At 39.6% G+C, this 14463-nt stretch overlaps 1 protein-coding gene across 1 annotated transcript in view; it reads right to left on the bottom strand.

Moving 5' to 3' along the window:
- Positions 1-1422: 1422 nt before the first annotated feature.
- HELLS (helicase, lymphoid specific) overlaps positions 1423-14463 on the bottom strand; it is a 45077-nt gene continuing 32036 nt past the window's right edge. The window contains exons 18-22 of the mRNA XM_066355362.1: positions 10499-10615; positions 10011-10170; positions 7830-7926; positions 7664-7740; positions 1423-1990 (exon numbers count right to left, since the gene is read on the bottom strand). Of these exons, the coding sequence (XP_066211459.1) occupies positions 1896-1990; positions 7664-7740; positions 7830-7926; positions 10011-10170; positions 10499-10615 (546 nt within the window). The 3' untranslated portion in view covers positions 1423-1895. The remainder of the gene's footprint in view (positions 1991-7663; positions 7741-7829; positions 7927-10010; positions 10171-10498; positions 10616-14463) is intronic.

The following is a 14463-nucleotide window of genomic DNA, read 5'->3' on the forward strand; positions in this document are numbered from 1 at the left end:
CTGGATTTAAACTGTTATCATTTTATGTTCCTCTATCATGAATTTTGCAGTATTTATATTCTTAGGTCTTGTTTTTTCTAGTAGTTTTTAATGCCTCCTTGCCACGCTCACCCCCATTGTAAAATTTAAGGGTCTCATCTTTCTCGTTCTGTACTGGTTTTGCATGACATATTGCTACTTCCAGTTTCTGGTCTCTTGTTAAGACCCTACAGTAGGCCCTGGCCGGTTGGCTCAGCAGTAGAGCGTTGGCCTGGCGTGCAGGGGACCCGGGTTTGATTCCCGGACAGGGCACATAGGAGAAGCGCCCATTTGCTTCTCCACCCCCACCCCTTCTTCCTCTCTGTCTCTCTCTTCCCCTCCCACAGCCAAGGCTCCATTGGAGCAAAGACAGCCCGGGCACTGGGGATGGCTCCTTGGCCTCTGCCCCAAGCGCTAGAGTGGCTCTGGTCGCGGCAGAGCTTCGCCCCTGGTGGGCGTGCCGGGTGGATCCTACTAGGGCGCATGTGGGAGTCTGTCTGTCTCTCCCCATTTGCAGCTTCAGAAAAATAAAAAAGGAAAAAAAAAAGACCCTACAGTATATTGCAGAGCCTTCTCTGCATTAACCCAATATTCAGTTGGAATATTTATATGACATATGTATAAATAATAAATAAAACCAAGTCAGGTAAATAATGAATAGCGTCTGACCAGGCAGTGGTGCAGTGGACAGAGCATCAAATTGGGACATAGATGTACCAGCATTTAAACCCTGAGGTCACCAGCTTTAACATGGGCATATCTGATTTGAGCAAGGCTCACCTGCTTGAGCCCAAGGTCACTGGCTTGAGCAAGGGCTCACTGGTCTGCTGTGGCCCCCCAGTCAAGGCACATATTAGAAGTCAACCAATAAACAACTAAGAAGCTGCAATAAAGAACTGATGTTTCTCATCTCTTTCCCTTCCTGTGTCCCTATCTGTCCCTCTCTCTGACTCTCTCTGTCACAAAGGAAAAAAAACAATGCCTGTCAAGACTTTAGCTATTGGCCCTGGCCGGTTGGCTCAGTGGTAGAGCACTGGCCTGGCGTGCAGAAGTCCTGGGTTCGATTCCTGGCCAGGGCACACAGGAGAAGCACCCATCTGCTTCTCCACCCCTCCCCCTCTCCTTCCTCTCTGTCTCTCTCTTCCCCTCCTGCAGCCGAGGTTCCATTGGAGCAAAGATGGCCCGGGCGCTGGGGATGGCTCCTTGGCCTCTGCCCCAGGTGCTAGAGTGGCTCTGGTCGCAGCAGAGCGTCGCCCCCTGGTGGGCATGCCGGGTGGATCCTGGTAGGGCACATGCAGGAGTCTGTCTCTCCCCGTTTCTAGCTTCACAAAAATACAAAAAAAAAAAAAAAAAAAAAAGACTTTAGCTATTATTTCATTTGAGCCATTCTTTCTAGGAAAAAGAAAAATTAATAAGATTATCTTATAATCATCATTTATTTGGTAAACCATTTTATACAAATAGAACCTAAAATCAAACAATTTCTTATTTTAACAGAAAGCACAACCCCAATCTTTCCCCCATTAAAAGCCTACTCCATAAATGAAGTACCAAAACCCACACACTGTCCTGCTAATGAAGGGAAATGAGGGGGAAAGACATTCAACTTCCACAGGAAGACTGTATAAATCTGGCAGTGGTTAAGTACACATCAGGCTGTACCCAGAAATACTACTGAGTATGAAAAATTAACTGTAAATTTAAACTTAACACTTCTTTGTTCTTAATAAGGCTCATAAACTAATAATTATATTGCAATGTTACATTTTGTGAAGTGATATAATCAAAAAGTAAAGTGAACAATCTGGATGTTAACACCAGTATAGGTAAATCTAGATGTAAACAAGAATCATTAAAAGATATTCTTTATCTCCAATTTAAAACAAGCAGTCAGGACTGGAATCTTCAGAGTTTTCTAATATCTTGAAAATTCCCATCTTCTCTTTAATTGGTCCTGATGCAGTCATTTGATCTAAGAGAAAAATATTAAAACAATTAGTTACTTTTTAAGTGTTAAGAACCTAAACAGGAGTATTTAGAAAGATGTCCAATATGTTACGAGATGTGAGTCAGCTACCCACAGAAACACGGGCCTTTTATTCCTTAGTCACTAACAGCTAATAGTACAGAAGCAATAGAATTTATTATTCTCTTACCACAGCTGGAACTGGCCTCCAGAGTACACACAAAAATAGTTTGCCAATTAAAATTCTTCTAAAGTTAAAATACACAGATACAGAGAAATAAACAATATCCATTTGAACTGTGTTCTCAAAACTGTATTTTTTAAAAAGCGCAATCAGGTCCTGGCCAGTTGGCTCAGTGGTAGAGCGTCAGCCTGGCATGAAGGAGTCCTGGGTTCGATTCCTGGCCAGGGCACACAGGAGAAGTGCCCATCTGCTTCTCCACCCCTCCCCCTCTCCTTCCTCTCTGTCTCTCTCTTCCCCTCCTGCAGCCAAGGCTCCACTGGAGCAAAGTTTGCCTGGGCACTGAGGATGGCTCTGTGGCCTCTGCCTCAGGCGCTAGAATGGCTCTGGTTGCAATGGAGCATCGCCCCCTGGTGGGTATGCCGGGTGGATCCCAGTAGGGCGCAGGCGGGAGTCTGTCTGACTGCCTCCCCGTTTCCAACTTCAGAAAAATACAAAAGAAAATAAAAAAATTAAAAGTGCAATTATAGTTAGGGTTAAAATGACATTCCCATTGCCAATGTGATCTTTTATATTTCTGTCAATCTCTACTGGTTTGATTCTATGTCATCACCCTGATTTCTTGGAAGGCCGAAGCATCTTTCCAAGTGTTCCATGGCTATTTCTCCTCCCCAGCTAACTAACTGCCTGCTCATGTTGTCCATTTGTCAGGTTCAGTTTTATTTACATATGAAAAACATCTTCTATTTGTTATGCGTTACAAATGTTTGTGGTTTGTCCCTTATCTGTTTATTGAATTACTCTTTTCTTTTTGACAGAGACAGAGAGAATCAGAGACAGGGAAAACAGGGGAAAGACAGGAGGAAGGGATAGAGATGAGAAGCATGAATTCTTTGTTGCGACACCTTAGTTGTTTATTGATTGCTTTCTCATATGTGCATGACTGGGGGCTAGAGCAGACCAAGTGACCACTTGCTCAGGCCAGCAACCTCGGTGTTTCTAACCCGGGTCCTCCACATCCCAGTTCAACACTCTACCCACTGTGCCACTGCCTTGTCAGGCTGTTTATTGTATTACTTTTATAGAAGGCTTTAAATTATTGGAATAAAAGCTATCAATTTATTTGTTTAGTCTGTGAGTTACCTTAGTAAAGATATCTTCTCCTAAAATGAAGTCATACATATACTTTTCTATCTTTTAAGTAAAACGTTCTGGCCTGACCAGGTGGTGGCAAAGTGAATAGAATATCAAATTGGGACACTGAGAACCCAGGTTCAAAAATCCAAGGTCACTGGCTCAGCTGGTGCCCCAGTCAAGGCACGTTTGAAACAGCAATCAATGAACAACTAAAATGCCACAACTACTACAGATTGATTCTTCTCATCTCTCTCTTGCTCAAAAAAAAAAAAAAAAGTAAAAAGTTTTGCTTTCAGACGCTGGCCAGATGGCATAATGAATAGACTGCCATTCACGGCAAGCTGAGGTCACAGATTTGAACCCGGATTAGGGTAATGCAAGAAGCAACCAATGAGTGTACAACTAAATGGAACTACTAAGTAGAACAAGCTGATGCTTCTCATTCTCTCCTCTCCCTCTCTTCAATCAGCAGTCCAGGTTGACGCTTTATCCACTATGCCACCACAGGCCAGGCCCCTAGGCTGATTTTTATAAACTGTCCCCGCATTACACACTAAATAAGAAGCACTTCCACTCTTCTAAGTTGAAAATGCTATTTCTGTCATTTTTTAATTTTCCAAAGGAGTGTGGTTGAGTTTCTAGATTTCCCATACCAATTAATTTAACATATGCTAATTCTCCATTTTTATGACTTTTTAATTAAGTCTTACTTAATACCTGGTATGTTCTATTTTGTTCTCTTCAGAATTTTCTTGGCTTTTATTCCTTTATTCTTTCATAAAAAGTTTAAGACAGCCTGTCCATAGTTCTTTAAAAAGCCATATTGGATTTTAATGAGATCAAAACGAGAAAAATTGACTTATTTTTTAATATTTAACATTCATTTCCATGAATTTGGTTAAATATGTACGTTTATTCAGCCATTCTGTTCATATTCTTCTATACGGCCTTAAAGAAATTGTGATATTTCATTCTACTCATGTTAGTTTTGTAGCTATTTTAAGATCTTATTTTCTAAACCATTATTGTGGACACACATATTAATTTCTAAGCAACCTTCTTAAAATTCTATTCTAAAAACTTCTATATTTTCTCAGACTTTCTACAAATAATTAAACCATCTGACAATATAAGCAATTTGAACTTTCTATTCTTATTCCTCCAATCTATTTTTGATAGCATTAGTTAAGAGATTTTATGTATACTATACAATACTATGAGTTGTTGCCCTTGAATGTTAATTTTGGTAGTAGTTTCATAGATGAATGCATTTTATTAGGGAAAGAACATTCTTATCTATGCCTGTTTTAAAACATTGAGGGTGATTATGATGTTGTATCAAGTGGGTTTTCAGTATTATTATTCTCTTTTATTCAGTTAATGTGAATTATGATTTTGAAATGTTACATTATCCTTTCATAACTTATATTCCTCTAATTTTTATTTCATAATATATTTAAGGTTTTCCCATAATGGTATTTCTTTCTCATGTATTTTCATGAACTATCTGAATATTAAAATGCATATAAAAATAAAAACAGATTTTAAAAATATTACTGTTGAAAATATGCCTCATTACCTAATATAAATATACAAATAAAATGAAAATAAACATAAAACTCAAATGTAAGAGTTTAAACTATACCTCTTTGTGTGTGTGTGTATGTGTGTGTGACAGAGACAGAGAGAGGGACAGACAGGAAGAGAGAGAGATGAGAAGCTTCAATTCTTTGTTGCAGCAAATGAGTTGTTCATTGACTGCTTTCTCATATGTGCCTTGACCATGGGACTCCAGCAGTGCGAGTGACCCCTTGTTCACGCCAGCAACCTTGAGTTCAAGCTGGTGAGCTTTGCTCAAACCAGATGAGCCGCATTCAAGTCAGCAACCTCGGGATTTCCACCCTCTGTTCTCTGCATCCCAGTCTGATGCTCTATCCACTGCGCCACCACCTGGTCAGGATAAACTACTACCTCTTAAAGAAAACATCATGGCCTTGGATTCAGCAAAGATTACATTAACACAATACCAAAATCAAGAGATTACATAGAAAAAAGGTAAACAGAAGTACATTCAAATTAAAAACTTTTGCCCTTGAAAAGGCACTTATTAATAAAGTACAAAGATGAAGCCACAGACTGGTAAAAAATAGTTACAAAACATATCTGATTAAAGGACTTATTCTAGAATATGTAAATAATTCTTTCTACTCATAATAAGACAAACACAATCTCAAAAAGAGATATTTAAAACAAAAGATATCATGAAACTACACAAGTTTGCTGATGAATGTTTCACAATTATTTCTACTACCTTGCCCCTAAGGGCTCTGGGTAATAGATTTCGCCTGTTTCCACGGTCTCAAATATTCCTATCAACAACAAATCAAGATACCAATATAATATTGCTGAACAAAGAGTTTGGAAAAGCTGGCCAGTAGCACATCATTATAGAGTATTTCTACCAAACAGATATAATCCACATAAACAATCAAAAACACAGACACCAACAATATATTATAAAATGATTAGGAGATGATGAGATTTAAATATTACATTTGTGAACACCACTATAGGGATCATTATTCTAAAAATTGTAAAAAAAAAAAAAAAAAAAAAAGGCAATTTGTCCTGCCTCACATGAATAGATTGAGTAAACAAAGTGTTTTTTAAAGACTTCCTTTTTTAAAAAATTGTTTTTCAGGATAGATGAAGGGACAGAAAAAAGAGAAAGAGAAACATCTATTTGTCGTTCTATTTATTTAGGCATACATTGGTTGATTCTTGTAAGTGCCCTGACGGGGGATTGAACCTATAACCTCGGTGGAAACAGAGCTGCCATGAAGGAAAAGTTCTGAATAAGTAATTCTAGACAATAAAGAAATGGTAAAAAAAAAAATAATAATCAGCTTTCTAATCCTTAAGCAAGTCAAGTTTCAAAACAATCATCATCAGTGAATGCTAAAATCATCAGGTTAAACAGAAGGGTGATAGGAAACTATAGTAAGATCAGCCTGCTGGCCCTGGCCAGTACCACTGACAGTGTCAGCCAGGCCTGTGATGTCCTGGGTTCGATACCAGGTCAGGGCTCACAGGAGAAGAAACCATCTGCCTCTCCACTTCTCTCCCTTCTCCCTCCCATCTGCAGTCATGTCTCAGTTGTAAAGAGTTGGCACCAGGAACTGAGGATGGCTCTCTGGCCTCCTGCTCAGGAGCTAAAAATAGCTTGGTTGTAGAGCAGGGCATCACCCCATAGAGGGCTTGCCAGGTGGATCCTGGAGATGGCATATGTGGGAGTCTTTCTGCTTCCCCTCCTCTCAATTAATAAAAAAGATCAACATGTATCTGCTAATCAATCTTAGCATACTAAAAATAAGAAACCAAGATATTACTTGCCTGCACTTATGATTTAAAATACGAAAAGAAAGCAGTATTCCTAAGATATGAACCTGGATATAATTATGCCTATAGAGCTATTCACAGAAGCTATTTACTTACCACTTTATCAGAAAAGAAACACACTGAGGAACAAGTCAAAGGACAACAAAAGGGAGTGGGAGGCAGAAATTAGTTCTTTTTAGAATGTAGGTCACTTTATAGAACAAACAGTTTTCTGCAACAAATCAATGGCATTAAAAAAAGGGAGGAGAGTATTATTAAAAAAAAGGGGGAACAGGCCCTGGTAGGTTGGCTCAGTGGTAGAGCATCAGCCTGGCGTGCGGGAGTCCCAGGTTTAATTCCCGGCCAGGGCACACAGGAGAAGCACCCATCTGCTTCTTCACCCTTCCCCCCTTTCCTTTCTCTCTCTCTCTTCCCCTCCCGCAGCCAAGGCTTCATGGGAGCAAAGTTGGCCTGGGTGCTGAGGACAGCTCCATGGCCTCTGCCTCAGGTGCTAGACTGGCTCCTATAGCAAAGGAGCAAGGCCATAGATGGACAGAGCATCGCCCCCTGGTGGGCATGCCTAGGGGATCCGGTTGGTCCGCATGCCAGAGTCTGATTGCCTCCCTGCTTCTAACTTCAGAAAAAAACACAAAAAAGGGGAGGGGGCGTGGGGAATATAATAAAATTTCGATTCTGATTCGAACTCTAAAAAGACTTAAGGCAACTGGGAAAATCTGGATATGGAATGGATATTAGTGCCAATTCTCTTAAATGTAATAATTACATAACGGCTGTTTGAAAACATGTTCTTAGTAAAGGATGTATGAGAAAGATGGGTAAAATGTCATCATTTTAAGATTCTGACAATACAAAATAAAAATGAAAGAAGATTGGTTAAATGTTGTGTACTGTAGATGAGTAAACTATACTTACACTATTCTCTCTACTTATGTTTCCATGAAAATAAAAGGAGAGATATTTACCTATGAGATCACTTCGATCTAACAACAACTCTAGATCTTCGTCACTAATGACCTTCTCTCTGGATCCTTTTACTTCCCTACAATAGAAAGCAAAACATTCAGAACTCTATGGTAAATCAAAACCATGAATTATGTTTTCCTAAATTTAAAAAATAAAACACCTTACCTCTCATAATCTCTAGATTTTAACAACTCCAGTAATTCCTTAGGGTCTAAGAAGTTCTTAGATGGATTTAATCCAGATCGACCACCTTTGAAATGATCTAGAAAGTTTTCAAGAAATTCAAATTTTTAAAATCAAAATACAATACAAAGCCATTAGAATTGCTTACACTGAAAAGGACAGATAAAACCAAATGCTAGTATAGAAGAAAAGCAATTCTGAAATCCTCAAACTTTGCTGATAAGAGTATAAAATAAAATGGAATGTCTACACTAGGGAAAAGCTTGGTAGTTTCCTAAGTGAAACATATACCTATCCTAAGCACAGCTTATTGATAAGAGTCAAAATCTGGAAATAATTTAAACATAAATGAAGAGAAGAATGGTCAACAAACTATTTATTTATTAAAAAACAAAAAAAACCACTGAACTTCTAATACACAGATAATTTCAAAACACTATGGTGAGAAAAAGTAGCTAGACTAAAAAGGATACAGACAAAAGATGAAGGGGAAAACTTAACTGAACAATGGAAATGTTTGTGATTTTGGTCGAGAAGATTGCTACATGATATACATATGTCAAAATTCTTCACTGTACACTTAGAATCTGTATGTATTTTATTTACATTTATTTATTTATTTATTTATTCTTGGTATTTTTCTGAAGTTGGAAACAGGGAGGCAGTCAGACAGACTCCCGCATGCGCCCGACCGGGATCCACCTGACATGCCTATCTGGGGCGTCACTCTGTTGCATTCAGAGCCATTCTAGGAGCTGCAACAAGGAGCCACAAAAAAGAATTGATGCTTCCCATCTCTCTCCCTTCCTGTTTGTCCCTCTCCCTCTGTCACAAAAACAAAACAAACAAAACAAAAAAACTCCTAATCCATATTTCCCTCAAAATCAGGAACAGTGGAAAAAGTATAGCAGTTCGTGAAGGTTGTTTTATCGTAATGTTGATCAGATGTCATAGGAACATAACTATTGTTTATAGTAAATAGTATACAGTAAAACTGGTTTACACACACGCATACACACGTTTTGCTTCAAACTGCAGAACCTATCAACATTAAGGACTTAATTTACTTGAAGTAGAAAAGTAGCATAAAATAAATTGATATCAGTTTTCAACATGATGGTGTTCCCATTTCTCTAGGCTTCAAAACAGATTTTATACTTTTTATTTTTAAAGATTTTAAAAAGTTTCATTTATTGATTTTTAGAGAGAGAAGAGTAGAGAAAGGGGGGAAGGAGTGGGCTTCTCATGTGCCTTTATCGGGCAAGTCTGGGGTTTTGAACCTGTGATTTCAGCATTCAAAATTAACACTTTATCCACTGAACTACCAAAGGTCAGGTATTACACTGTTCTTAATGTAGCCAGACATCAAGTCATTATCCAAATAATGATATAAGTTTACAGTGAATGAACAAAAGGAAAACTTCAAGGAATTCAGAGAAAATGCCAACAATGCCTAACCCACTTGATTTTCCTTACTCCTTATAATCTCTTCTAGATTAAAAAATACTATATATTTTTTAAATATGTGATGAAAAGTGGACACTGCAGAGTTAAAATATTTTTTGAACTAGTGGTTCAACTAAGTAAACTGATTTTCAAGTGCTACTTTAGTATACGTTTAACATTCTAGAACTTAATATATTGAAATTGTAAAAAAAAAGGCTTTGAAGTTTTCTTACATCTTCACAGGAAAATTTCTTATCAAGAAAAGCATTTACATCATTTCACATCCCTGTGACATATTTCAGATAGGCACTATGAAATTTTATATCTGCAAATTTACCACTGCCAATTTAATAAATCCTGCACTAATCTAGCCTAGCCTAATTTCTTTTACAAAGAAATTAAAAGTAACAAAAATTCAGCTTGACCAGGCAGTGTCACAGTGGATAGTGTCAGCCTGGGATGCTGAGGACCCAGGTTCGAAACCTGAGGTCGCTGGATTGAGCATGGGGTCTCTGGTTCAGCTGGAGCTCCCCGGTCAAGGCACATATAAGAAAGCAAGTAATGAACCACTAAGGCACAGCAACTATGAGTTGATGCTTCTCATCTCTCCCTTCCAGTCTGTCTCTCACTCTCACTAAAAAACAATGAAAAAAACAACAAAAAAGCACAATACACAACAGACAACCAAAGCAAAAAGTACTAGAACCTGATATTTACTTTTGTGGATGATCAACTTTTCAAGTTTTCTTTTAGCAGCTGCTCTTTCTACAATTTTCTGGTCAATAGTGTTTGCTGTAACAAGACGATAAACAACAACTGGCTTTGTCTGACCAATTCTATGACATCTATCCTGGGCCTGAAGATCAGACTGGGGGTTCTGAAAATAAAATGGAAAAATAACACTGAAGGTTACTTTAAGGTTGAAATGATCTAAACTTACACTATGTGTGGGATATGTGTGTGTGTGTGTGTGTGTGAGATATCTAATCAAAAACTTTCAAAATAGCATCCTAACTCAATTGAGACTTCTAGAGCGGCTTCACTGATAAAACAAGTTCAAACCTTACACACAGAATATAACTGAAAATTGTTTCTACTTAAAATGGACACCTTTTCAAAATAGATGAATGAAATTGCAAAGCATATGATGAAAGATTAAAAGTTCAGAATGTAATGATAATCAGCATATTATACTTACAACTTACCCAATCACTATCATAAATGATAACTGTATCTGCCGCAGTCAAATTAATGCCCAGGCCGCCAGCTCGTGTACTCACTAAGAAGATAAACACATCTGGATCTGTGTTGAAGCTGAGCATCTAAAAGCAAACAGGGTGTGAGCACAGGAATTAAGACTTCCCGCCTAGAACGTGGATGGGGTGCAGCAGTCTCATAACCGTGTGTTCACCAGGAAAGGAAGGCAGGTCAGGGGGAAGCCACAGTTTACAGAGAGAAGCCCAGCAATCTTCAACCGGGTGTGCATTCTCTAGCAGTCACAGGACTTCTGACAGGACGTAAAGAAATACTGAAATCCCCAGAAGCCATAAAAGTTGAAAAAGGCCAATTTTCTGAAAAGAGAAAATTGCCAAAGACTTACCTCTCACAATACAAAAAATATCACATGTGTGCCTATGTCCCAGGATGTGGCCAAAAAAACGGGGGCCCTGCGACACAGTATTGATCCGACCTTCAGAGGAGCTTGAGACAGCACTGCTCAGGCAGTCACCGCTGCTCCACGCCTACCTGATGACCCTCAGTAAAACCCTGAGCTTCCCTGCCTCACTTCACATGTGTTACTACAAACCAGCTGGGTAACTAAGTGTGCTTCTGTGGTGACTCCACTGCAAACGCACATCTCGTTTCTCGACTTCACCTATGGAACTCATCTCTTTGCCATTTTAATCTGTATTGTTTCACTGTCATAAACATAACCATGGGAAAGATAAGGAAGCTTGAACCAAAAAAAGAGATCATATTTTTTTCTTCTTAAAATTTTATTTTTAACCTCTGAGGTCACCAGTTCAAAACCCTGGGTTTGCCTGTTCAAGGTACATATATGAGTTGATATGTCCTGCTTCTCCCCCTTTCTCTCTCCTCTTTCTCTAAAATAAATAAATAAATTTTAAAAAATGCCTGAGCCTGACCAGGTGGTGGCGCAGTGGATAGAGCTTTGGACTGGGATGCCGAAGACCCAGGTTTGAGACCCTGAGGTCGTCAGCTTGAGCACGGGCTCATCTGGTTTGAGCAAAAGCTCACCAGCTTGGACCCAAGGTCGCTGGCTCGAGCAAGGGGTTACTTGGTCTGCTGAAGGCCCAAGGTCAAGGCACATAGGAGGATGCAATCAATGAACAACTAAGGTGTTGCAACGCGCAACAAAAAACTAATGATTGATGCTTTTCATCTCTCCATTCCTGTCTGCTTGTCCCTGTCTATCCCTCTGACTCTGTTTCTGTTTAAAAAAAAAAAAAAAAAAAGCCTGAGCCTGACCAGGCGGTTGTGCAGTGGATAGAGCGTCAGACTGGGACACAGACGACCCAGGTTCAAGACCCCGAGGTCGCCGCTTAAGCACGGGCTCATTGGATTTGAGCAAAGCTCACCAACTTGAGCAAGAGGTCACTTGGTCCACTGTAATCCCCCGGGTCAAGGCACATATGACAAAGCTATCAATGAACTAAGGTGCCTTAACAAAGAATTGATGATTTTCATCTCTCTCCCTTCCTGTCTGTCCCTATCTGCCCCTCTGTCTCTGTCACAAAAAAAACAAAAACAAAAAAAGAATCACTCTGGAATGCTGACATTGCTGGTTCAGATCCCTGGGCATCCCCGGTCAAGGCACACACAAGAAGCAACTACTACTAAGGTTTGATGCTTCTGGCTCCTCCCCCCCCTTTCTCTTTCTTTCTCTCCTCTCTATAAATCAATAAATAAAACCTTAAGAAAAAAAAAATAACATCAAAAGGGAACTTTAATGGAGATTAATATAATATTAGAAAATAGTATAAAAATACTAATAAAAAATATCTAGGCCATCCTCTCTAAAAAATTAAGCCTGACCAGGCCATGGAACAGTGAATGATGTCACCCTGGGATGCTTAGGACTCAGGTTCAAAACCCCGAGGTTGTCAGCTTGAGCATGGGATCAGACATGACCCCGTGGTCACTGGCTTGAGCAAGGGGTCGCTGGCTCAGCTGGATACCCCAGTCAAGGCAGATATGAGAAAGCAATGAATGGATGAATAACCAAAGTGCCACAACTACGAGTTCATGCTTCTCACCTCTCTCCCTTCCGCTGTCTTTGTCTCTACCTCTTTCTCTCTAGCAAACAAAACAAACAACAAAAAATACCTAGGTGATTAAAAAACACCAAGCGGGCATGGCCTGTGGTGGCACAGTGGACAGTGTTGACCTGGACTGCTGAGGTCACTGGTCAAAACCCTGGGCATGCATATACTACAACCAACAAGCAGGCAAAGAACTAAAGTGAAGCAACTATCAATTAGTACTTCTCGATGCTCCCCTCTCCTCTCTCTGGAAACTCAATCAATAACAACAACAAAAAACAAGTGGCTACCCAGGAAAGGTGGGTGATTCTGAGGTAGCAGAGGAAATTCTTCAAGCTGGTGGGTAATGCTCTGTATCTTGATAGTTTGGGTCACACCCACACATATGTATTCATCAAAACTCAGCAAATATAAAACTTTATTCCCTTTAGGATATCTAAATATTATCCCGAAAGACAAAATATGCTAAAGTAATCAGAAAGAAGGGAGTATCATCAATAATTTCTGAAATATACTAAGAGGACTGGATATTGATTGGATACAGTAATGGACTGATGCTGTGATGCTGTGTCACTGGTATGCGATAAAAAAGGAATAGTAAAGTTTTAATGACAGGTTCTAGGAGGATTTACAGGTGATTACTATAAAATTCTTTCAACTGCTATTACTGAAATTTTCATAGTAAAATGTTGGAAGTGGAAGAAAGAGCCAAAATGAAGTGGGGGAAATCCTATTTTCTTAGTATGGTTATTAAACTGGTGTTTGCGTAGGATATTAAGTCTGGTTGTGCCATAAGATAACATTATAATTTTTTTTTTTTTTACAGAGACAGAGTCAGAGAGAGGGATAGATAGGGACAGAGAGAGATGAGAAGCATCATCAGTTTTTCGTTTTTGACACCTTAGTTCAGTATTTTTCAACCAGTGTGCCGCGAGACATGGTCAAGTGGTGCTGTGGGGAAATTAAACATGGGTCCCCAAACTACGGCCCGCGGAGGCTATTTATATGGCCCACCGCCTCCATCCGAACATAAAGATTCCCCTCACAATCCCTCCAGCTATCAGCCACAGGAAGAGTGGAGGCACAGGGAATGCTCACTGACCAATCACCTTCTAGGATTCATCCCGACCACTAGCGATGAACCAATAGTAGGCCGCCTCTCATCCACACCCAGGAAGGTCCCCGCTTGGGCTGTCACGCACTTGGCACTTGTCATTGTGTGGCCGCGGCGAGTAGTTGAAGCTGCTACTCCTCCCCATGGTCCCGATTTCTAATCCTGTTCAGTACTGGAGGTCAATGTTGCCACCACTAGATGAAGCTACAGCCTCAGCTGGTTATGTCTATCCTGATGGTGTATATAGATATTTGACCTTTTTCTTTTTAAAAGAGACCCCCGCAGAGGGTGATATACAATGCATCACAATGTTATCTAACTTTAAAGCTAAAGTTTGCTGATCTTCCTTTGGACAGTTTTTGGTTATGTTGCCAAGGAGTTCCCCATTCTGGCCAACAAAGCTATTTTGACATTGCTCCCATTTTCAACCACGTATCTATGTGAGCTGAGCTTCTCAAGCTTGACTGCGATAAAAACTAAAAACAGAGAGAGACTGTTGAGGAAGAGCTTCGCGTGTGTCTACCATTCCTGCTAGGATATCCCTTTTGTGTTCACCGAAACAGGCCCAGGTTTCACACTAAGTGAGTATAAATACATTTAGAAACTATATTATTAACTATATGTAATGTGTTAGAGTGTCATTTTGGTAGGTGGTGTGCCCCAGGATTTTGTAAATGTAAAAAATGTGCCAGGGCTCAAAAAAAGTTGAAAATCAATGCCTTAGTTGTTCATTGATTGCTTTCTCATATGTGCTTTGACCGTGGGCCTTCAG

This window comes from Saccopteryx leptura, chromosome 13 (genome assembly GCF_036850995.1).
Source record: "Saccopteryx leptura isolate mSacLep1 chromosome 13, mSacLep1_pri_phased_curated, whole genome shotgun sequence".
Lineage (NCBI taxonomy): Eukaryota > Metazoa > Chordata > Mammalia > Chiroptera > Emballonuridae > Saccopteryx > Saccopteryx leptura.